This window comes from Centrocercus urophasianus, unplaced genomic scaffold (genome assembly GCF_019232065.1).
Source record: "Centrocercus urophasianus isolate 14NV4802_14NV808 unplaced genomic scaffold, USGS_Curo_1.0 seq_13, whole genome shotgun sequence".
In the NCBI taxonomy this organism is placed as follows: Eukaryota; Metazoa; Chordata; class Aves; order Galliformes; family Phasianidae; genus Centrocercus; species Centrocercus urophasianus.
The window spans coordinates 39131475-39155271 of NW_024884475.1; the positions used below are offsets into that span (position 1 = coordinate 39131475).

The following is a 23797-nucleotide window of genomic DNA, read 5'->3' on the forward strand; positions in this document are numbered from 1 at the left end:
TGCATTTTTGTCTTGCAATGCAGTCAGTTGTTTCAGGACAGCTGCACTGCTTTTTCTCTATTTATAAGACAAAAATGCATACCAACTAACAAAACTGGAGCAACCTGAAGTAATGTCAAAGCTCTTGATGTCATGAGTCCTATCTTCCCAAAATATATTTGGTTATTTTCATAAAATTCTTTATGTGATAGTTTGTGGCTGCCCTTCCTCATAGGAGATGTAGGATGGAGACTTCAGCAGGTTAAGTACAGGCAGAAAAGTAGATGTCTTCAACGGAACTCTGCTGTCTAGTTTCTTATCCCTGAAGGTGGTGTGTTAAATAGGATGTGGACCACCCAATTTCTTGAGGCAGTGCACGCCAGCAAGTTTGTTATTGTCATTTTTGCAGGAAAAAAATTGGTGTGGCTTGTTTATACATTATTTAAATTGCTTTGGATGTGCCCTTTTCACTAATCTCAGCTGAAATAAAGCCTGTTCTTTAAGGGGCCATTCTGTAGAACTATTTTCAGCGTTACTGTGGTGGTGCAGTTTTTAAGCAATAGCAGCCTGGTTTATCTCTTGACTGTTCTCTAGTTTGGAAAATGATGGAAGGAAATGGTACCTGAGCCTGCAGGTGCACATGGAGTAGCATTTGTGCTTTAACACTGAGGTGCTGGAAACAAAATGCAACTATTGGTTATGCCGTAATCTTTTTATGAATAGAGATATGTTTGAGAGATTTGTCCTTCCAGTAAGTGTCTTCCTTCAGGTGCACTTTTTCTTATTCCTGAGTATGTGTTGTCTTGTATTACTAATTCAGTGTAAGGCAGCTTTCATTTAAGAGGCTGCCATCTATCATGAGGAAGCATTGCTTGTGGAGCATATATGCAGTTTGTTCTTGTTTTTATTTAAAGGGATAGAGACAGCAAGGAGAAGTTTTGTAGGTGTCTTGTACTTATGCAGTGCACCGTAACTGCTTTAATCACTTCAGTCATGCTAAAGAAAAGCTGTGGTTAAGGTAGGCTACACGTTACTTTGCTTGAAAAAAATTGTTCTGGTGTTCTTGTACACTTTTAGATCCATGCAGCATATAAACAGGAGGGCTGTTTACATGGGTGGATGGTGATAGGAGAAGGGGGGGATGGTTTTAACTGAGACAGTGGAAGTTAAGGTTAGGTATTAGGAGGAAGTTTTTCATACAGAGGGTGGTGAAGCACTGGAACAGGTTGCCCAAGGAGGTTGTGGATGCCCCATCCCTGGGCGTTCAAGACCAGGTTGGATGTGGCTCTGGGCAGCCTGATCTGGTGGTTGGCGACCCTGCGCACAGCAGGGGGTTGAAACCAGATGATCATTGTGGTCCTTTTCAACCCAGGACATTCTGTTGCTGTGGGTAAGCACATGCATGCATGAGTTTCACTCATGCCAAAGGGAATTCTGAGTTTGACAGAGACAGAAGAGCTGTTTATGCACTTCTGTTCCTCTTCCACATGCCCTTGTTCCCTGCTGCTGCTTCATCTTTGCAGAGTGCTAATCTGAAGAATAACCAGTGGAAAGTACTTCTGGATGGCAATGATTTCTTGCCAATTTTGTTTGAGAAAACTGTTTCTGAAACAGAAACAACTGGTGTTAGGCAGTTCGGTTCACTTGTTCACCGTGTGTTATGTTCAGTAGCCGCAGTGAGGAATAGAATCAACTTCTGTGACCTTCTTGTGTCTGTGGGCCCAGTGCCTGAAGTGCAGTTGTTGGAATGTGCACTCTGATAGACTTGTGGTTTCCCAAAACAAGTTATTTTTCCCGTGTGAGGAACCTATTGTATCTATCCATTGTCGTTGTAGCAGGGAGCCTGGGTGTGTGGATATGTACAGCCTCGGCCACGCATTTCTGCAGCTGTCAGAGGCTCTCATTGCACAACATGGAGTCGCTGCATGGGATGCTTAATGTTGGGAGGGAGTTTTATAGGGATGTAGCATTTAGTAGAGCAGGACATTAGGCGACAGGAATTCTGAGATTTAGTCCTAAGGGTAACTATGACTTTTTGTGACATAGTAAGAACTGTTTAATTTCTGCTCTTGCAGTTTCTCTTGTTCTGTGATCTGATCAATCTGTATGTCTCAGTGTGTGTTTTGTGTGTGTTTGGAGAGTAAAGTATGTGGACAAGCACAGGTAGGTCACTTGTGTTCTCATTTTGTCGAGGCAAAATGCTGTTGCCTTAATGGTTTATTTGCGCATCAGAAATTTCAGGGAATGGAGGTCTTTCTGCATTGTACACTTTGGCCCACTCCGCTGAGTTGTTGGTGTTATGTTTGGTGGTACTGTGGCATAAATGATCATGTGAACTGCCCTCTGTTTTGCATTATGATCAGAATCAAGAAATAAGCAGGAAGCAAATTACTTTACAGCAGTTAAGGAACAGAAGGAGTAGCTCCTGGAGGGAACTGTGCAACACCCGTGTAGTTGCTCTCACATGCAGGAAGGAGAGAAGGCAAGCTGACGAGGCTAATTGTAGAAAGTTGTGCCGACTGAGAAACGCTTTCTGGCAGATTTAGCACAGCACATCTACAGCATTTCATCGCGAGGCTGGGGAAGCCGGTGTTCTCCCTCTTCTGAACCTTGTGAGTGTGGCTTGCTGGCAGTGAAAACTCAGCAGGTAGATGTGTTAGTGGAGGCTTGCTTTCTGGAAGCTGTTTTGAATGGACGTAAGATTATATTGTTAAAATTGTGTGTATCGGGAGTGGTCTCGTCTATGATTGATATGAATAAATGCCTGTCCTTTCTCCTCTGAATCTGGATAATTTGCTAAGTTCAGCAGCTTCCTTGGCATAGACTACAGAGGAGCTGTTTTGGGTCATCTGAGGCCTCGTTGCAAGAAATAAGTGTGTGCTCAAATCTGAGGGAAGTACTCTTGGCTTTAAACTATGCTGTTAGGAAATCTGGGTGAAGGCGAGGCCCTGCAGTGCTGTTCCTACATACAGCTTCATTTCTGCTGGCTTTGTCTACATAAAAGTTATGATGTTGTGCTTCCATTGTTCAGCTGTGCTGATCTAAAATCCTTAGCAAAACAACTTCTTCAGTTGGAAATGAATGGGTGTGCACAGTTCTGGACTGAAACCACAGCAGAGAGCTTTGGGCTAGTAAAAGCACTTGTGAGAAGCTGGGCCACCTTTTGTTGTGGTAAGCTGCTCTAAACTCCCTTCTCAGAGGATTAGTTAAAGGTCTCGATCTGTTCTCACAAAGCCTGAGAGAGTGATAGGGAAATGGCTGCTTACCAAGCTGTGAAAAGCAAGCTCAAGATGCATCTCCTTGAAGACATGCAGGTGACAGACATGCAGGTGACAAACATGCAGGTGAGCCCCCTGAAGTTAACTGGTGATAATAATAAATGGCGATTGAGATTTCAAGGTTGGCTCTGACAGAGGTAATGGAACCGAAACAATGCATTTATGCTTCTGGTAGCTTACAGTTTTTGTTTTCTCCTCTTCCTCAGGTGTCATTTTAAAAGAAGATGTGTGAAGGTTACAAACGAGTGGTGGTCTGATCTGTGTAGCAGGGAGATTTGTTTTGGGGTTGGAAATAAATGCTTGTGTTAAGAAGGCATCCATTAAATTCTAGCCTTGTGGTGTGCAATTAAGGCAAAAGGTGAGTCCAGTGGAGAAGAAATGACCAGCCTTTCCCACGGGATTTTCTGTTTCTTGAGAGCTCCCCTTCCTTAAGCAAGGCTTAAGAAAATAATAATTTTCTTGAAAATAAGTGCCTTGAAAATCAGGTGGCAAGGAATGGGATGTAGCAGCATACTGCAGAGCTGCCTAGGCCTTTGTCAGTAAGGCAGCTGTTTGGAGATGTGTCACTATGAATTGAGGTGCTCTTCAGGTAGACGTCCAAAATCTCTTCAGAGCAGAGCCATCTTTATGTATTGGCAATTTTTATATAATGAATGACAAAACTGAAAGCACTTTCACGCAGCTAAGTTGTTCTGTGCTACTTATGTTCTCTATGTCTGTTTGAGTGACTGATAGATCAGAGCTCGCTGTGTCAGGATTGTGGGTCAGTCTGAGTCCATGGTGGTGAGGGCGTGCTGGAAGCACAGGCTGATCTGTGGAGGTGGAGACCTTGAGCTGTCCTTTGGCACAGTGAGAGCTCCAGCAGGCTGATTATGTGCTGCAGAAGGCTTCTTTTACACTGCCTGTGACACAGCCTGCCTGCCTGCAGAAATGGCTGGGTGGTCAGAGGCAGTGTAAACACGTCCTCTGGGCTTTTTACAGCTATAATGGCTAGGCTTGGGGTTGTGCAGCCCTATAACTAACTTGTTAAGTACCTTTAAGTGATGCTTACATTTGAGAGAGAGTCTTAGGGGCTGTAGTTGTCAAACTATGGCATCAGGCTTTGGAGCAACAACTGGAGAGGGTTGCTACTGTAAGCCTAGGATACCATTTGCTTGGAAACGGTATCCTGGGCTCCATCAGAAGAGGGGTGGCCAGCAGGGACAGGGAGGTGATTGTCCCCCTCTACTCTGCTCTTGTGAGGCCCCATCTGGAGTACTGCGTCCAGGTCTGGAGCCCCCAGTACAAAAAAGACAGGGAGCTGTTGGAGAGGGTCCAGAGGAGAGCCACGAAGATGATCGTGGGACTGGAGCACCTCCCCTACGAAGACAGGCTGAGGGAGCTGGGCTTGTTCAGCCAGGAGAAAAGAAGGCTGCAGGGTGACCTCATTGCAGCCTTTCAGTACCTAAAGGGAGCCTACAAACAGGAGGGGAATCAACTCTTTGAAAGGGTTGATAACTGCAGGACAAGGGGAAATGGTTTGAAGTTGAGGGAGGGGAGATTTAGGTTGGATGTCAGGGGGAAGTTCTTTACAGAGAGTGGTGAGGTGCTGGAGCAGGCTGCCCAGAGAGGTTGTGGATGCCCCGTCCCTGGAGGTGTTAAAGGCCAGATTGGATGGGGCCCTGGGCAGCCTGGTCTAGTATTAAATGGGGAGGTTGGTGGCCCTGCCTGTGGCAGGGGGGTTGGAGATTCATGATCCTTGAGCTCCCTTCCAATCCTGGCCATTCTGTGTGATAGGTTTGGTTGTTTATCTCCTCACTTTGTGGTTATGTGCACCCCCTTCTTTGTTTCGGACTGATAGTTTATAGCTTGGGGAGATATGATAGGTTACTTGCTATGGGCCACAAAAACTGACTCTGGTCAATAGTATTGTATTTCTCTGTTGATTTTGATATTGTATATTTCAATAGTATTTCTCTGTTGTAGTATTTCTCTGTTGATAGGGATGTTTTGCAGAAAACAGGTTTTATGGTGGTTTTGCAACAGTAGGGGAGCAGCCTTTGTTGAAGACGTATTTATGTCAGTCCTTCTGTTTTAGGCTACAATGTTTCTGGTTTGTTCTGCAGATAGGAGCAGAATTTTGCTCGTATGCTGTTAGGGAGGCTTTGCTTGGTGAGTTCTTCATCAACACAGGCCAAAAGAGGCGGTTGATGTTAAATTTTTATGTTCAGCTTTGTGGGGGTCAGGGCAGGAGGAGGGATCGCATGTGTATACCTGTGTTCAAATGGAGAGGGAACTTGTCAGCTTTGTACTGCATTTAGGTGAGTTTTCTTTGAAGCCGGGTTTCCAGAAGTATGATGGCAGGCAGTTTTAGAGGAAGTTTTTTGCAGATGTTTTCTAATGCTATGAAATCATGCCAGAGGCTTAACTTGCAGTCCTTGTGGCCTTTCCCCTCTCCCCACCCCCAAATAATGTAACTGTAGCAGTGAATTTACTAAGATGATGAGTTGAGGTGGTGGTGTTTTCTGTTGGCATGAATTCTGTCTTGTATGCAGAATTGCAGCTGAGCAGCAGTTAACATATAAATTTGCTTAATGTGGAAGCATGCAAATGTTTGGAAAGAACTGAAATGGAAAATAAAATATTAAACTAAAGGTCTCTTCTTCTTGGTAGTTCCACAGTAACAGCTTTCTTGTAGCTGTGTGTTCCAGTCTGCGTCTCTCTTTATTGTTGTTTGTCTGAGGATCAGCTACAGAGGAGGGGAGGGAGTTCTGCGAATACATCAGCACCTGTCTCGTCATCAGAAACACTGCAGTAATAATGCAGGTGTCCCTGCAGCAGAAACTCTGTTGGTGCCAGTCATGAGGACAGTGTTATGCCATTTCAGCAGCATGGGCTGTTAATCTTGTCATTCCCTCCCCCCTGCCCCTATACAGCAGCGGCGAGAGGACTGGAGTGTACAGTTGATGGAAACATAAAAGAAGACAATGAAGAGACATTCCAGCTGCTAGACTTCAGATTTCTGCTGAAGAAGGTGTTTTGATTTCGGAAGCGTTGTGGCATGTTAGACAGGAGATCTAATCATCCATTCCAGATAAAGGGAAGCAGTCCTCATTTCACAGGAAAGAAACGCTGCTCTAAGGCTGGCAGTGCTGCTGTAGTAGTGGGGTAGGCCAGGGAAGGATCATACGACATGCTTCTGGTTCAGAATAGATAGGAAGAAAAGCACAAAAACCTTGAGATGGAAATCAAGTGGTCAAGGTAGTCTGTTTCACTTGGCCAGTAACAAGCACTTCGATTTTTATCTAAGAAAAATAGTATCTCTTGTAAATACCCAGTAGATCATCACTTCTACCTCAGAGCTGTGTCATCCATGTTAAGTGATGGTGATTTGTTTTGACAAAATGACAGCCTCTGTCAAATGCTTGTTCTTAAGTTTTAATTGGAGCTTTTGTAGTATGATGCAGTATTGATAGCATAAGAGCGTTTTATTTTCAAATGGCTTCAGGCCTAAGCAGTAATTACACCTGAAAACATGGCCTGAGCTGAAAAGATAACACAATGCCTTAATGTTTAGTTTTATCAAGTCAAAATCCGTGGCCATGATTTCATTTTGGGGGGTATGCTAAGTAGATTGCTTTGCCTTAGGGTTTCAAAGCAGCGTAGGTTTTTTCAGTAAGTTTCCTTTCAGTTGGGATGGTTTAATGTATGTTGAAAGTGTAAGCCATCTTCTGAGGGCTGAAGGGCAGCAGGGTGAGGGAGGGGAGGAGGTGTGTGCAGTTACTACTTTGCCATGGGCCACGTGAGGATCTGAAGAAAATTTCTAAGCTTTCACTGAGTTTGCAACTAAGATGCAGAAAAAGTGCAGTGTGGACAGTGTGTGGGCATTATGGAATACATTAGGAATAATGAGTTTCTGCTGATAAAACTCCAGGGTATTTCTTCACATGCTTAATTAAAAGCTCGGTGTAAAGGTTTGGATAGCCCATTAAAGTTAAAAAGAGAATGGAATTCTGAATCATATCTAGCAGTGGTCTTGGATTGTTTGTTTGCATGGTAGATTTGGGATGTCTAAGTAAGAAAGTAATGCTACAGGTAGATGGCTGGATTTTGCCAGGTCTTAGTTGTATATTGCTATGCAATACATGTATATTCATTCACCTTTCTGCCTTACGAATCCTTTGACCACTGAATGCCTAAGATGCAAAACATGTCAAAAACACCTAGGAGTAATGTGCAAATAAAACGTCACGAATTATTAATCAAAATTGGTCTTCATTCTTGCATTAAGAGTATTGTTTCAATTCCTCTCACTCATATCAGCTGTAAGGTGATACTGTTGGAGGTGCTGGTCTGCATAAGACAGATTTGTAGGGCATATTCGTAAGTGAGTGATAGAAAGTATTTCTGATTTTAAAGGGATACTTGCTTAAGTTGTATGAAGGACAGGTGTGGATGTGTGTGAACGTGTTTATGTTTTTTTCCTATGCAATAACTTTGAATGATTTGACAGTAATCCCCAAGGCTGTGGGAAGTGATCAACAGGTGCTCAGTGGAGCTGTTCAGCAGCTAAAAATAGTAAGGAGCCGTTTTTGATAAAAGCACAGGCAGAGAAGATCCTGGCAGGGCTCCTGATCCTGGACTGCAGAATTGTGTAAGCTTGTCATCTTGAGGAAAGTGTCTTGATACTAGCCGTGTGTGCCCCTTTCTGCTTGGCCAGCCCTGCTTGTCGAACTTGCAGGAAGGAAAGGCTGTGGGTCCAGCTCTGACTGAGTAAATGTCAGTGGCTGTAAAAAACAATCTGTGGTCTTAGAAAGGTGAAGGACAGGGATAGAAATAATTAGCTTGCCACTGTTGGAGGTGTGGGAGCTAAAACTGTTCTGTAGCGAAAGCTGAGATTAACTTGGATCTGAGTTGCTGGAGTGCAGCAGGAAGCTGGTGGGTTAAGCTCTGCTGTTTTGCTGGGTGTTCCTCATGTAAATCAGGGCCATGCATTGAAGGAGCATCACTTTAGCTAAGAGCATAAAGATTCTGAAATTTCCTTGCTGGTTACTTCTCAAAGTGAGACAAAATTCTACTGACAGAGCTGGTAATGATTGTAGTTTCAGTCTGAAGGTGGCGTTGCAATACCTTGTGGGCCTGTAAATCTGTGTAAAATGTCATGTTATCTCTAAAACCTTCGTACTGCTCTCCAAAAATTTCAGAGCTGTGAAAGATGAATTTTTGCAGCTCTTGGAAATTGGCAGTTGGCCCTTAGGTAACTAAGAAATAATAAAAACAACCTCTCAGTTCAGGTCAGTTTCAGTTCAGGTCAGTTTCAGGTGCTGAGGTTTGCTGCATGGCAGTAGCAGCTGGCTGTTCTTTGTGTGCTGCGTTCTCCAGAGAGCCTTCATACTCCTTGTTCTCTGAGGAGCCGTAGAGCCTCTGCATGTCAAACACCAAAGGCTCCACTGCCAAGGCAAAAATTTAGCAAAATACCAAATCAGGAATCCATGCCTAATAGAAGACAAAAAGCGTAGGAGTGATCTGTCAGCAGTTGCAAAGTAAGTTGGCTTTTAAATTGTAAGGCTCTAGAAAATAGGGGCTACCTTCCACCCCCAAGGAGAAGTAAAGTGCCCACAAAGTGAATATTTTGTCAGACAGGGTGTTTTGAGGCCTCTTGAAATACTTGTCTGGGCTAGTTGGGTTCATCCAAAACAGGTTTGAGTTGATGTTATTTATGAAGCTTGAATACTGAAGCTTAAAAACGTTTCATCCTATTATGTTAATGACTGCAGCTTGCTCGTTCACAGCTTTCTAAGTCTGTTGCTAGCACTCTGACTGCTAGACAGTGAAACTGGATTTCACTCTGCTACTTGAAACGTTTTTGTATAAAATGTTTACTACTATTTTGAGCATGTCTGCATGTAACATAGGGGAATATTGTATTGTGTGGTTTCAGACTGTTAGTGCTGCCTGAAAAAATGTTTAGGAATGTGCATTTTTTTCCAACATGATGGTTCTAATGTTTGGCCTAAGCACGGCTTCATGCTTTTTAGTGTTTTGACTGGGTTGATAACTGTGTGCCTAAATGCATGCAGGCTGTAGCAACTGCTTGCTGCCTTCTATCTGCATCAGCTTTTGGATTGCAAATGTTACAGTAGCGTGATGCTGGTTTTTGTAATCTATGTGGAGAATAGTGTTTTAAATGCTTGTTGTGCGTTAATTTCTTTCAAAATGCTGGAAAGCAGTAAGTACAGAGTACTTAAGGGTGTCCTTAGAGAGAAGGGCAGTGGAATGCAAAATGCACTTCTTGGGCCCTTAAAGGCTCATAGCTGCGTAACGTGATGTAGGGCTGAGAAAATGACTGGTTAGAACTATTTTAATTCTTCTGGGTTGTCCTTGAGACAGCTGTGATCGAGGGGAAAGTCTTTAAAACAGTGATAAATGCAAGAGATGCTCTATAGACTACTGAGCAGAGCTATTCATGGCAGCCATGTAGTGATTACATGGATAAATAATAGTCTTTTGATATTCAGCGCTAAGGACTTTAATAGGTGGTGCTTGTTGAGCTGTTTTCTACCACAGTTCATAAGCAAAATTTCAAGAATCTCTTTTGATGTCTACTGTTATAAGTTCACCATAGAGCATCCCAGCTTAGAGGTAGTGGCATTATGGGTTGGAAGTTAGAATACTGCAGGTGTTAAAGGTGCATGGAGACAGATGTGTAAGAGACCCTTTAAATGTACCAAGGCCACTAGTGTAACGAAAAGGCTTAGCTCTGATCTTGTGGGTCTTTCATTGCACTGCACAAGCAAGATCAAAATTTCTTGGCAGTGAAGTTGTACAGTCTGATCAGATTTCAACGGTGCTGTACTTGGATGTGTGATACTGGTTTCTATGTGTTCATTTACATGAAGAATTCTCATACCAAGTTAGCCACGTGTGGCAGGCACTTCTGCTGAAAGTAAGTTTGAAGTTGCTGTCACCTTAGGTTTATAATGTTAGTTTGGATATAACGTATTGACTTTGGTGGTAAAGTAAGACCATCAGCTTTCTATTTAGTTGATGTAGTTTTTGAGTAGTTGGTTTGTTGTTGAGTAGTACTGCATTTCTCTCGGCAGCATGGGCAATAAGTGACATAGGTGAGATTGGTATTCCATGTTCCTTTCTACCTGGCTTGTCATGAAATTAGGAAAGTGTTAAAATGAGTCTTGGCTGCTGGTCAATTTTTTTGTAAAAAGCTCTGTTTGGAGGGAAGCTGCAGGATAAGTTTGTCATCTTTGTTGCAGCTGTATGAGGCCATATGGAGGCATGTCTTGACTCCGAAGATACTCACATAGGGGAAACAAGATGGGGTATCAATGCTGTGTATCCATAGCTGCTCTACATATGTATTATTTGCACAGGAGAGATGGTATGGAACTGAATCATGCCGCCAAGGGATCTGCTATTTCACAGTGAAATCCATGTTCAGCATCTGGCAGTTTGCAGTCAAAATATGGAATTGCTGAAATACTTCACAGCTTTCTTGAGCATACGTGCACAAGAGTCCTGTGGATCAGCTTTTGTGCAGTTGAGATATCTGTATGTGTCAGATGGTAGAACAGTACTAAAAATGCTGGTTTTTTATGAAAGCAAAGCTGTTTCCCTGCTCGTGAAATACACTTCCTGTAGAAATGTATACCTCTTGATTCTAGACTGGTAACAAAGAAATCCTGTGCTATCTTTCCTACTTAGTTCCTTTTTGTTTTCCTTGCTAACGGTCATTCCAAAACAAGAGGATGAATGAGTAGATAGAATTTTGAGTCTGTGTTTTGGAAAACAGAAGTGCTCAACTGTACACAGAGATGAGGGCTTGTGAAGGAGGCTTGGGAGTGTGTGGGCAGCCCTCAGCTTTGATATTGTGAAGCTTTGTCACCTGGAGGTAGAGATGATAAAAGCACAGTGTTGAAAGTTGCAGTTGAGTCTAGTATCTCAATACTTGGAATACTAAGAAGGATTGCTTTCTGCTTACAAAAATAATAGTTGGAACATGTGCTGGGGTACTTGTAGTGTGGAACTTCTTTGAGGTTTGGATTAATATACCAGCTAACTGCAGTTCTTGGGTGCTTTTAAAATTTCTTTTTGTATTTAATGCATCAAAATGAGTCTGTTTAGTAAAGAAGCAGTCAAAACTTGGTGATTTCCACTGCCTCCCCCCCAGCATCTCTTTTGATTGGTGTTAGCATCGACTTCCCTAGAAATCATTCTGGGCAAAGCGGAGATAAACAAGTACAGAACATGGGGTTTTATTGCTGGGTGAGAGAGGAGAAATCTTGTAAAAGGCTTTGTGCTGGGGGCTGTCCGAACAATTGGATTATGTCAGAGTATTGTGTGATCAGAGAAGTGCCGACTGAGCCCAGACTGATTGTTCTGATATGTGAGGTGGAGCATGCGTGTACTCTTCCACACATTTGTAGTTAAGCGAAATAATGTACATCTGGAGACTGTTAAAGGAAGTGTCTGTTTACTCGGGCTGGTAAATGGAAATGCTTTCTTTAGTCTCTTCCATCTGCAGAGAAGGCGGTATTTTCTGGGGAAAAAAAAAACCACCAAAAACGATTTTCACCTACCAAAATGCAGATTTATTCACCACTGTTAGAAAATTTTTTACCACTTTGTCATCGTGCATTGGATGTGGTGTCATGTTGAACAGACTGAGAAACAAAACTGTAAAGCCAATGAAACTCTCTTAAGAGGAAGGGCAATTAGGGAGAGAGGTGTAACTGCTAGCCTGCCGGAAAGTTCTGCAACTCTTAGGTTGAAGATGAATCTGTTAGAAAAGAATATCCAGCTATATTTAATGTTGTGAAATAGTCTAAAATAAGCTGTTAATACATTTCATTCCTTGAGGCATTACTCTGAAACAGTTTTTAAGTGAGAGCACATTATATGACTCTTATCCGAAATGTTTTATGGAATACATTTTCTCCTGGTGACTTGTGGTTTTAATGGTACTGTGTTGTTTGTAGGTAGATTGCTTTTTCTCACCTTTTTCCTAGTATGCTTTAGGTGAGGCTACTTGTTTTTATCACACAGTGCTCACATTATTAGGGAGAAGGAAAATGGGAAGATTTTTCCATTTGAAACAAACTGCACAAAAAACCCAATGTCAGGGGAAGAGATGTGAGTTTCATGAGAATGTTTTTGTATTTTGACTTACTGCTTAGCAAGTACTTGTATCATATTGGGAAGAACCATGACCCGCTAAATACTTTGCTCAGGTGGGGTTTATCAGTTAGTTGATGCAGGGGTGGTTTTGATTTCCATTTCTGATGTTGAGAGCCAAGAAGCCTTTCAGCTGCTCGGTGACCTGCATTTCCAGCAGTGCAATCTGTCTCTTTCCTCCTGAATGGTGGAGTAGTTCCTTTCTCTTGCTGCAGCAGGCTTAGTCTGTAGGAAGAAGATAAATACTAAGTCTGCAGATGAACTGGTCTAAAAATGGTCAAGTGGATGTGTGGAGTGCAGCTGGCAGAGATCAGGTAGGGGACCTGCCAAGGCTGCCAGAGGCTGGGGAGAAAACTAGAGGTTGCCTTCAGTTTGCAAGTTAGAATGCTGTACCGTGTGTATTTATTAATGGTATCCATTAGGTGATAAGGTAATTTTTGTAAGTAGTTCTCAGCCTAGCTTCCTAAACAAACAAGGTATATGTCTTGGAGGTAAATTCTAATAGCATTCCTACAGAGTTTTGAATGTGCTGGGGAAGTGAAGACAAGTTTTAGAAGGAAAAGCTGTGATGTAAGCTCTCTGTTTGTATGCAGGAAGAGATGGGAAGAGGAGGAGACCTTTCGGGAGTCCTAAGATGAGTTGGTTGTTTTTCTGGTTTGTCTGCACTTAGGTTTGTAGGGCATTTATCTGCAGGAATCTGAACTCGTGATGCTCATGAGACTGCTTGTAAACTTTAGGGACAGACATAAGTCTTTCTCAAGAATAAAATAATTTGTACTTTATCTTGATAAACTATACTCCACGTGGAAATATATTACTGCTGTGTTACAGATGGTAGCTGCTTTTACTGTAAGTTTGGAGTCTTTAATGAAGCACGGGTAGTTGATGTGTGGTTTATTTGCTGGACAGTCTTATGTCTAGGTAGATTTTCTGATTGTGGAAGAAGTGGATTTTTGAGACGGTAGCTTTGGAGAGGAATGGTGTTTCAGCATGAGCTTGGTAATCTAATGAACGGCTCTGTTGTTAGTTCATAAACTTCATAGTGTGTTTATGGATCTCTTAGAGGAACTTGTATATGTTTTTCAAAAACCTCATTGCTTCCAATGGAGAAATAATACCATTTTGACTCATCTGAGTGTGGTTTGGTAAATAAAGTATTAATAAATAAATAAATAAATAAATACAAAAAACCCCTGCTGCATTGCAGTTACATTTTTTGATGTATTAATTAAAAGTTTATCAGTTACATTCTTCTCAGATTAGACCTGTTATTTTTCAGGTGGAATCATTTATCCTGGATCAGGATGATCTTGAAAACCCTATGTTGGAAACAGCTTCCAAATTGCTTTTGTCAAGTACTGCTGATGGTGCTGACCTGAGGACCGTAGATCCAGAAACCCAGGCAAGATTAGAAGCTTTACTTGAAGCTGCAGGTAAGTACTCGTGTCCCATACAGGTTTAATCCCAATGCACTAACACATGAGCCTATACTGGAACTGCTTTCATAAGTCTAATCCATAGGAGGATGGTACAGATGCAGAATGCAAAGCAGTGTGAATGTGGCAATGTTGTGTAAGTCAGGGGTGACTGAGCAACTCATTAAAATGTTCTGAATTTTTGAAAATTAACTTCATGTGAATGTTGTGCTTCTAATAGGTTTCTTCTGAATTTGGATTTATAGATACCTCAGAAAAAAGTTAACACCCAGCCTTAGACTTGCAGCCTTGTCTCAAAAACTATACTGTTCAGTGAGGCTTTGTTTTGTAATATGGATGTATGAAAAACATTAGTTGCATATAATGGCTAGTTGAAACACAGTGTTTTAGATGGTTAGAGGGTTTAATTCGTGTGCATCATGTCTGAGTGCAGCTTATAATTTAATGCTGTAAACAGCTAATCCCTTCTGTTTTGGAAGCTGTAGTTCATTATGTTTGGAATGCTTCTGTCAAGGAATCTTGTAGGCTCAGTTTCAACTTCTTTTCGTTTCCTCCTTTCCTGGCACGCATACCAACTTGTTGCAAATTGGCATCATGGAAGGAATAGGTAAACTATCGACTGCTGATGGTAAAGCATTTGCAGATCCTGAGGTGCTTCGCAGACTGACATCTTCGGTCAGTTGCGCGTTGGATGAAGCTGCTGCTGCACTAACCCGGATGAGAGCAGAAAGCACAGCAAATGCAGGGCAGACGGACAAGTAAGCCATGCTTTATACTGTAGTTGTGTGCTGCTTAATGGTGGGGCTTTTCCTTGTGTATTCCTGGCTGCAAAATGATGAAACTGCAAGTGGAACTTGTGCCGAGTTGTCAGCTGGGTAAGACCTTGAACAGAGGTGTGGCCAAGCTTCTCTGCTATTTGGGAGGCTCTCTGGTACTCAGTGGATTCTGGGTTGCTGAACATTGGAGGGAGAAGTAAAAGATGACTCTCTTCTAGGCTCTATTTGTGTTTCGGTACAAAAGAATCAGACTGTTAGTAGGAATTACTGAATTCCCTTTTTTCAGTTGACAGTTTATTCTTTGTATACCAAGTGACTCAGAAGGAAACAGAGTACGCTGACCAGGACATTTAAAGAAGAGCAGAATAATTTGCTGTTGTGTCTGATGCTCTTCTTTGCATGCCCCTGTTACCAAAGTTGCTAAGACAGGGGATATGGGAAGTAGAAAAAAATATGGAAAATATGTTGAGCAGTATATTTTTAAGAAATATTTTTGCATATATAAAAACTTGGTCTGGTGGCACAGATGATACAGGAGTCCTGGTTATGAGAAGCAGTTATAATTTGGTCCATGCTAAACGAGTAACCATTTCAGATCTTGTGTGTTCTGAGAATTGTTAATGTCGAATAGTGAGGCATGCAAAAATATTCAGTGAAATACCTTATTTTTTCATTCTCTTTATGGTTAATTTTGTTTTGATATGACTTGTTAAATGGATAGGAGGTGAAAGGATGGTGGGTGAAATGAAGTCACCCAAATTAAAAAGACTTGAATTTGTTATTACTGATACAGTTAGATGGAGAAGAGAGAAAATTTGTCAGGCTTGAATTTCTGCTGTAAAAGTTTCTGCTTTGTAAGAATAAATGCATTGCATACATTGTTTCAGAGTAATTGAAAATATGCATTCAGTTAACCCTTTTTTGACTGAAACAGAATTAGTGATAGCAGCAAAGAAGTGATATGAGAACCAGAAATTCTCTTAGGGTTTACCGAACCAGGAGAACATTGCCAATTCTTGCTGGGTGGAATTAGAACTATAACCAAACCATTGAATTGTTACAAAATTGCATAACTTCTGTCCTATGCTATGTGGCAGAAGTGAAGCCATTTTCTTAAGGGTGGTTTGTTCAATAGTTACAGTGCTGGGAAAAAGTGTGAATAAGGCTGGTGATTTCTCTGTCCTCAAGCACCTGGAATAAGAGAAGATGCGACTTTGAGTGCTTGTAGATTTGGAATGGAATACTAAAAAACAGTACTCAGTTGGGTATTATTTTATTGAACTATTGTTCAAGTCATGTCTTTGAACCTTACATTAGAAAATAAGTAGAACAAAACTTTTTCAAACTGGTGGTACAAAACGGGAATATACAGAGACTTATGCTATGTAGTGATTAGTAGTACAGATGAGCAGTGATTTTTTTCTAGTACTGTAGGTGTAGCCATTCAGAAGGAAAAGTGAATTGCAAAAAAGGCTTCATACTCTGATATAATGTCACGCTGAGTGCATGTGCTGAGGGCAAATCAGGCCCACGGTCGTGTCCTCTCTGAGCATGTTCTCTGCTTTTCCTGTCTGTGTTGCAGAACTTGGTAAGCAAAGTGTCATTCTGCACTGCATGTTAAGTTATAAGATTGGAAAATAATAACGTGATTAATGCCATCTTTAATTAACAGTTGACGCTTTTTTAGATTGTGCTTTCTTTTTAGTTAACTGCATCCTTTTGGCATGTTAGACTTGTTATTCTGCACGTAGAGAAAGCGTTTCAAGTGCGGTCTGTTTTCACTTCCCAATGCTTTCTATCTTACCAGCCGCAGCTTGGCAGAGGCTTGTTCAGAAGGAGATGTAAATGCTGTGCGGAAATTGCTAATTGAAGGACGAAGTGTGAACGAGCACACAGAAGAAGGGGAAAGCCTCCTTTGTTTAGCCTGCTCAGCAGGATATTATGAGCTTGCACAGGTTGGTCCTTTTTTAACTGTTTTGTGCATCTTATAAAAAAACATGTAGGTGTTAAATTAATGCTTTTTTCTTATATACTTGAAGGTAGTGTTAAGATAGTGGAAAACATCAGTAAACTGACAGGTGAAGACTTGCACGCAGCTGCATGTTGCTGGTGCATTTTGTGCTTATTTTTCAAAGTTTCTAGCATGAAACTCTTTGTAAAGGTGTGGGGGTTGTGTAACGTTGTAACCGTCTTGACACTCAGCCTTGTCACTTCCCAAGGCTGTTGATCATCCTTCTGTTCACAGGTTCTTCTGGCAATGCATGCTAATGTAGAGGACCGAGGTATTAAAGGAGACATAACACCTTTAATGGCTGCTGCTAATGGCGGGCATGTCAAAATTGTCAAGTTGCTGCTAGCTCATGGTGCTGATGTGAACGCGCAGTCATCAACAGGTAAATAGGTGTTGGAGGTTGTTGAAAACAACTGGAAAGCTGAGATTTGCTGCATACTAGAACTTGATTTGAAAAAATTGTCAGACACACTCAGTTGAGAGCCAACTTTTATGAACAGAATTCTCCCTTAATGTTTTACAACTTACTCTACTTCTCCTTTTTTGGGTAGTTTTAAAATACAAGTTGGTTTTGGACATAAGTAATTGGATCAAGTTAGTGACTTTTAGATATGTGGGATTTGTGAATTGTTGTGGCACAGTATTTTAAGCATGGTTTGGAAGTTGATATACTCAAAATTATCTGACGGAAGGTCTGGTTAACTGAGAATACAGTAAACGTGAGAAGAGGGCCTTTTTTAGTGCCGCCTTCTTGGCAGGCTGTGTTTTAGTAGCCTGTCTTTTGGAAATCCTTGTTGTGCAGCCTGCAGAAGCAGACTGATTACTAACTATTAGAATAACTGATTACTAACCCTAAATAATGAGGAAAATTAGGGTGTGAGGTGACAGGTGTGTGGAGGTTTTTTTTTAATTAAGCAGTCCCAAGTTTGTAATACTGCTCTGGCTTTTTTTTTGAGAAGCCTTTCATAAGGGCGGATTCATGGACTGTTTTGTTCAGATTTTTTTTTTTTTTTTTTTTTTTTTTTTTTTTTCATGGGGATCCTTTTCATCTCTTTGTGAAGCCTGTGGACCTTGTGAACTAGCCCTTCACAGGTGTTCTAGATCTGGTTTAGAAAGCAGTAGTTTATGTTGCCCCTTGCTTTGAGCTTTTCTTTTAGCCATCATAGTACATCCCTGCTGATTTAACAAGAAAGGTGCTGAGGTTTTGTCCTGCAAGTTGGGATTAACCAAGAAAGAGAAATGGGGAGAGAATATTCAGTCCGCAAGTACATTTAAATCTTCAGTTTGTTTTCCCTTCATCCTTTCAAACAGTCTCTTGGTTTGAAACTTTTTTTTTTTTAAAAAAAAAAGCAACGAACTTGTTCTGGAAGGTAGTTAGCCCTATAAATGTGATCAGATGATTGAGATACAAGGTTTTCAATGTAGAAATTCTGTCAGATTTAGAGTTCTGTCTTCAAAATCTTTCTCCTCTGGTTCTAGGCAATACAGCTCTTACCTATGCCTGTGCTGGAGGCTACGTTGATGTTGTGAAAGTACTGCTGGAATCGGGCGCTAGTATTGAGGACCATAATGAAAATGGTCACACTCCTCTGATGGAAGCAGGAAGTGCTGGTCATGTGGAAGTGGCCAGAGTGCTGTTAGAAAATGGCGCTGGCATAAACACACATTCCAATGAGTTTAAGGAGAGTGCACTTACCCTGGCTTGTTACAAAGGTATGGTACCAAGGCCTTTACTGAAGTGTGGAAAGTCTCTTCAAATGTGTATTTACTCTGCCTTGCTGTATATTATGAAATTTATTTTAAGGCTATAAAAATACGCTTTCGTATGTTTTTATATTGGTTGGAATGTTGCACAGCATGTATGTACCATAAGATGATGGTTCATATATAGAATAAGTATTTAAGATACAAAATTTTTTCTGAGTCCTTACCATAGTTAATTTTTTTTCTCAATTAAATGAATTGTGAAGCAAGAGGATATACTTTATCACAGAATGAGTACAATAAACTTTCTGTAATGTAACTTATTTTGCAAGATACGCTGCTTAGGTATGGAAATGTCAAATAGTTTAAAGGACTTTGCACTTTAAAATATATACGGTATCTAGGACTTTGCCTTTTATATGTCAGTGCTTAGGCAGTGGGACTTCCTTGCCTCCTTTGGAGTATTAAGTAGCTATCTTGCATCTCCTTGGGGAGAGCTGAAGTTGTTTTAAGACCAAATGTTTTCAAGTAGCCAGAGTAGTTGCTGCAATCGTCACTTAAGGTACATTTTATTATAACTATTAGAATGGCTCTTGGAATCCTAGAGGTACTTGCTGTAGCATCTCCATGGAAAATAATTGTAATTGTTCATTTACATTTGTTTTCTTCTGCTTTGATAAAATCCTTGTGCATTATTATCAAACACCTTCATAAGCCATGGTAGTTTCTTTCTGTGGTAATTCTCAGAACAGAGGCTTTGTTTGAAAGAGAGGAGGGGACTTCAAACCATCTCCTGCCTGAAAATAGTGTATCTGAGCTCTCATTCATGAGCCATCTTGGAGAGCAGTTGTTTTTTTTTTTTTTTTAATTGTTAAAATCACTTTTGTGTTACACCAAACAGAAAAGAAGTGAAGATGTTCAAGGTTTTATGTTCTTCTCATCCGTACATCTTGTCTGTATCCCATGAATTTCTGTGTTGCTCTAAATGTCATTTTTAGGAAGTGAAGATATCCTGATTTTTTCTTTTTTTCTGACATTGCTTGCTTCTTGTAGTATGACGTGCCGTGCTTAGAACCGAGGATGTCATAATCTTCTTCCAAGTAAAGGGGGAAGGGTGAAAAGTCAGTGTAGCCTCATAGTGGGCACTATCCTATGTTTGTTCAGTTATAAAGCAGGTGGTTTTTTTTTTCCTGACTTGATTTTATGTGCTTACTTCTTGGGTCAGTCATGGCTGTGTGGCTTGACATACCTACAGGACTTGGAAAGTGATAGTTGTGAATTAATGGAGTGGTAGATCGTAAATACTTGCAAACTGTGTTAAAATTTTTTTATGGTAGAAATATTCAGATAGATTCTACAAATGCTATGTGTGAAGGTCCATCCGTCTTGTATATTTTATTCCCTAAGGCTTGATGTGACCTCAGGGACCATTTGCAATGTAATTTATAAGCACAGTAACCCTAAATTCTTAGTGTTGACTGAGAAAAAGAAGAAAACTCCCTCCAAGCCAAACAAAACATCCTGATGTTCTTTAGTTGAAGAAGTTGAAAACTGTTAAGACATAATGAACTACTCTTGTTAATCTGATGTTTGCACTGCTCAGCTCTATGACTTCAAGGAATGCATGTTGTAGATGCATCATTTTAGTCATGAAGTGAATCAGATGATATTTATAAAAATTGTTACTAGGTTTATGTGGACTTTGAATGCATAGATATGAACATATCTATATGTATATATCTATATATATATGTATCTGTAACATGGCCTTTTGTTGCCTTACTTATATTATTCTAGTACATTTTTGTGGTAGTTACAAAATGTACTTGACAAAAGTCGTTTCTATCTGTTAAGTAACTTCTCTGTACAGGTCATCTAGAAATGGTGAGATTCTTGCTGGAAGCTGGTGCAGACCAGGAACACAAGACAGATGAAATGCACACTGCTCTCATGGAGGCTTGCATGGTAAGAGATGCATGCATTTATTGGTGAGGCAGGTCTGTTGTTTTTTACTTCCAGGAGGTGAACGGAGCGATTCTTTCTGGCCTTTTTGAGGTACAGAACCTAACTTTGTGTTCTGGTTCCCTGGACATATTGATCCTTCAGAAGATGATAAAGGGGGAGGTAACTGGTTGAAATATGGTACTTACTAAGATAGTAAAATGAAATTTCTTGTTTTGAAAACTAATGAAGTAACATTTCTGAGACAGTGGGAGATGGTTATGAATTCATGGTTTCAATTATGAAGTTTACATTATGTCCAACTGCAGTTTAATTTTTTCAGAAGTAACAGAAGTCAACAAGTAAGGCTGTGCTGTGCTCATTGTCCTAGAGCAGCTTCATATAAACTACATCTTCTGTTGTTACATCATTTACTTTTGACTGGTAATTATGGAAGCATGGTTTGATGAAGAGAGTTTTGTGAAGCTCAATTTAGAAAAACTCATTAATTCAAGTGTGGCTGTATGTAAATACTTGTTATTTATTTTAAAAACCCCCCCCCCCGCCCCCCCCCTGTGTTTGGGTTTTTTTTTTAATTCTGTCAGCTTCTGGGAGAGCAACTTGCAGTTTATAATGGGGTAATCCTTTCTACAGTGATCTCCAAATGAAGTAACGTAAAGCAGATTTGTATTGGCTGTTGAAATGCTGTTACAATATGCACTAAACATAAGAAATTAATAATAAAATAAAAAAAAAAAAGCCTGGCTGTTTGGAAGCATTTAACGTAACTATGCCGTGTTTAAGGAGTTTGTAAGCAAAGTTCTTGTCTTCCCATACTGATGGTTAAGTTTAGGTGTGTGACTCAATTCTGTATGGTTCACCAGCCCCTTGCTCCCTGAAAACAGGATCAGAGGCTTTTTGGGGAGCAGCTAGTAAAACAGAAAAGGAAACTATTAAAAACCTTGATTAATAAGAGTACTTCTGTGTCTATTAATCTGAAGCAATCTATTTTCTGCTCTATTTTATAATTGTCTTTTTGTTAATCTTGAAGACTCTTGACAGAAAATGAGATTTTTAGCTAATTTGTTGTAGTACAACACACGTGCTTGTGAAATTATCACCATTAGAGATTATGCATGTGTACATTTTGGTGCTGAAATGTCATAATTGATGCCCAGTTTAAAATGATTCCAAGCTTTTGTAGTAGAGAAAAAAATTCTATATCAGTGTCTTAATGTGTGTTTGTGTGAGCTACAAGTAAGCTGAATAACTGGATTTCTAACGTTTTTCTTGTGAACTTTGTGTACTTTCGTGACTGTGCCTATGGAAAAGTGCCACAAACACTTCTTTAAACTTTACTTAGTTTTCCTTTTCCTGAAATTACAGCACTTATGAGTCTTAATTCACCCACAGCTATGCCTGTTTCAGGAAGATAATGGCTTCAAATGGGGTGATCATTAACTAACAGTGATAGTTCTCTAGAGGTCATTAGAAAGAAAGGCACACAGATTACCAAGTCTTCTGTTTCTTCTTACCCCAAGATATTAATAGGCTTGCCATTTAATTATGGCAGTGGGGAAAAAGCCTTGATCTCCCTTATTTCTGCAGCAAACACTTTTGATAATTGACTGAGAGGTGATTGATGCTATCAGGACCTTCACTTATTTTTAAGAGAGGGAGCAACTTTCTGCAGCAGTTCTTAAAAAACGTGGCAGTTTGAAATATAGCAGAAGCTTCTCATACAGGAGGCAGAAACACTGCTTTTCAATAACAGAGGAAAGCTACCCTCTCTAGGATGACACTGAAGTTCAGTATGTGTTAAGAGAATTACCTGTGGCATAGTGCTTATGTTACAAGCCATGAAACTGCATGGACCTTGTCATACAAGGCAGTCAGGAAGACTTTTGTTCAACAGAATTTTTTTTTTTTTTGCAGACACAGGTAATTGTTTAATGCAAATGAGTTGCTGAGCAACATGAGTTGTCTCGTGGGAGCAAAAAGCAGGTTTGTCTACTTGGCACTTAGTAATACAGCATTTTCCAGTGAGTGCTGAGTACTGACTGCCTGCACCAGTTGGTCTTTAGAACATGCCTGGTGTACTTGTGCAGATTGATCAGACAACCTTTTGTGATCAAATAGCAGTTATAGGGTATTTTTCAGATGTTTCAGAAGAAGTGAACAGCACCTTCCCATTGCCACAGTTGGTAGAACACAGCTAAAATTTCCTTGAGTGATTAATCACCAGTAGTTATTTTTAAGGCTGCCTGGCCTACATAAGAAACTTTGAAGCGTATCCTTATGCTGCTGTTAGCTGTACTTTAGCTAAATCAGTTGGGAATGATTAGTGAGCTGTTTTGCCTGAGCCTGATGGTTAAGGCACATCTCAGTATTTCCCTGAGGAAAGATTCTTTACGGAGTCTTGGAGATTTTCCCTAAAATGGAGTTGTCATTTCGTGTAGAAAAGTGAGTCCTAGTTTGTGTCCTAGATCTTTTTCTGGGAGAAAGTCCTACATGCTCCCCAGAAATGGTGAGGTTCAGACAATGAAGTTTGAAGATGTCAGATGCAATGATGCATTTAGTCTGAGAAAGAGCTCTTAAGGTTGTGGTTTGCAGTTTGATGAGGATGACACTGGCTGTGGTTTGCTATCCCCTGGTGCAGACAGCGATGGCTTCAATTTGCTGTCTCTTATTAATTAATCTGAGATCAAGATACACTTAACTTGTTGAACAAGAATCTTGAGAGAGCTTTGTGTTCTTGGTAAGCTGCTGCTTTTCCGATGTCACCTCCTGTTGTTTGTCAGACTTTTCCCTCCGTAGCTACTCCAAGTTTGAATGATCCCCGTTTATGGGCCTCTTGAAGAAAGCCAGCTTGCAGAGTTTGTGTTGCTGTTGGTGACCAAGTGTAGTGACCAAGCTGATCTTGCTCTGTTATCAAACTGCCATTCAAATCTATTTTTGTTGATATGCCACTGTGAGGACTCCAGAGCAAACATACAGCTGAAAAGCTATTTCAGCAGGTTCTTCAATCTATGGCGTACAGAGAATATGACAAAGACTATATGCTCAAATGGTTTGCAAAGTAAAAAAAAAAAAAAAAACCCAAATGTTGAGTGTACATTTTGGGAGTTTGACAGCATAGCAGCATCTAGAAATCTTTGCCTATGGATAGTTATAGTTGAGGTCACTATTGTGATTTATGGGAAACCTCTGACAAATTGATTTGATTTCACTTGGAAGGGAGAAAGCAAGTCCTGACTGTGGTGTAAAACAGAGCAGTAAGTGCAGTAGTTCTATGGGAGCCAAGAGACAAGCAGTATAGTTCTGCACAGCTATGTAAGACAGTAAGGAAGCAAAATTGTTTAACTTAAACAGTTTCCCAGCTTTAGCTGGGAACCTATGAAGTAAATACTCTGAGATGCTAGCAGTCCTCATGGAGGTGAAGGCAAACTATTCCTCATTTTTGTAATGTAAATACTTTGTATGTAACAAATAATGTAAATGCAT

General features: G+C 40.5%; 1 protein-coding gene across 5 annotated transcripts in view; it reads left to right on the forward strand.

Annotated features, from left to right (window-relative positions):
- The window catches only part of ANKRD17 (ankyrin repeat domain 17), an 80516-nt gene that overhangs the window by 22872 nt on the left and 33847 nt on the right, over window positions 1-23797 (forward strand). For all 5 annotated transcript variants that reach the window (XM_042812515.1, XM_042812513.1, XM_042812514.1 and 2 more), the window contains exons 2-7: window positions 13705-13858; window positions 14463-14619; window positions 16445-16592; window positions 16883-17030; window positions 18128-18361; window positions 20223-20317. In XM_042812515.1, the coding sequence (XP_042668449.1) occupies window positions 13705-13858; window positions 14463-14619; window positions 16445-16592; window positions 16883-17030; window positions 18128-18361; window positions 20223-20317 (936 nt within the window). The remainder of the gene's footprint in view (window positions 1-13704; window positions 13859-14462; window positions 14620-16444; window positions 16593-16882; window positions 17031-18127; window positions 18362-20222; window positions 20318-23797) is intronic.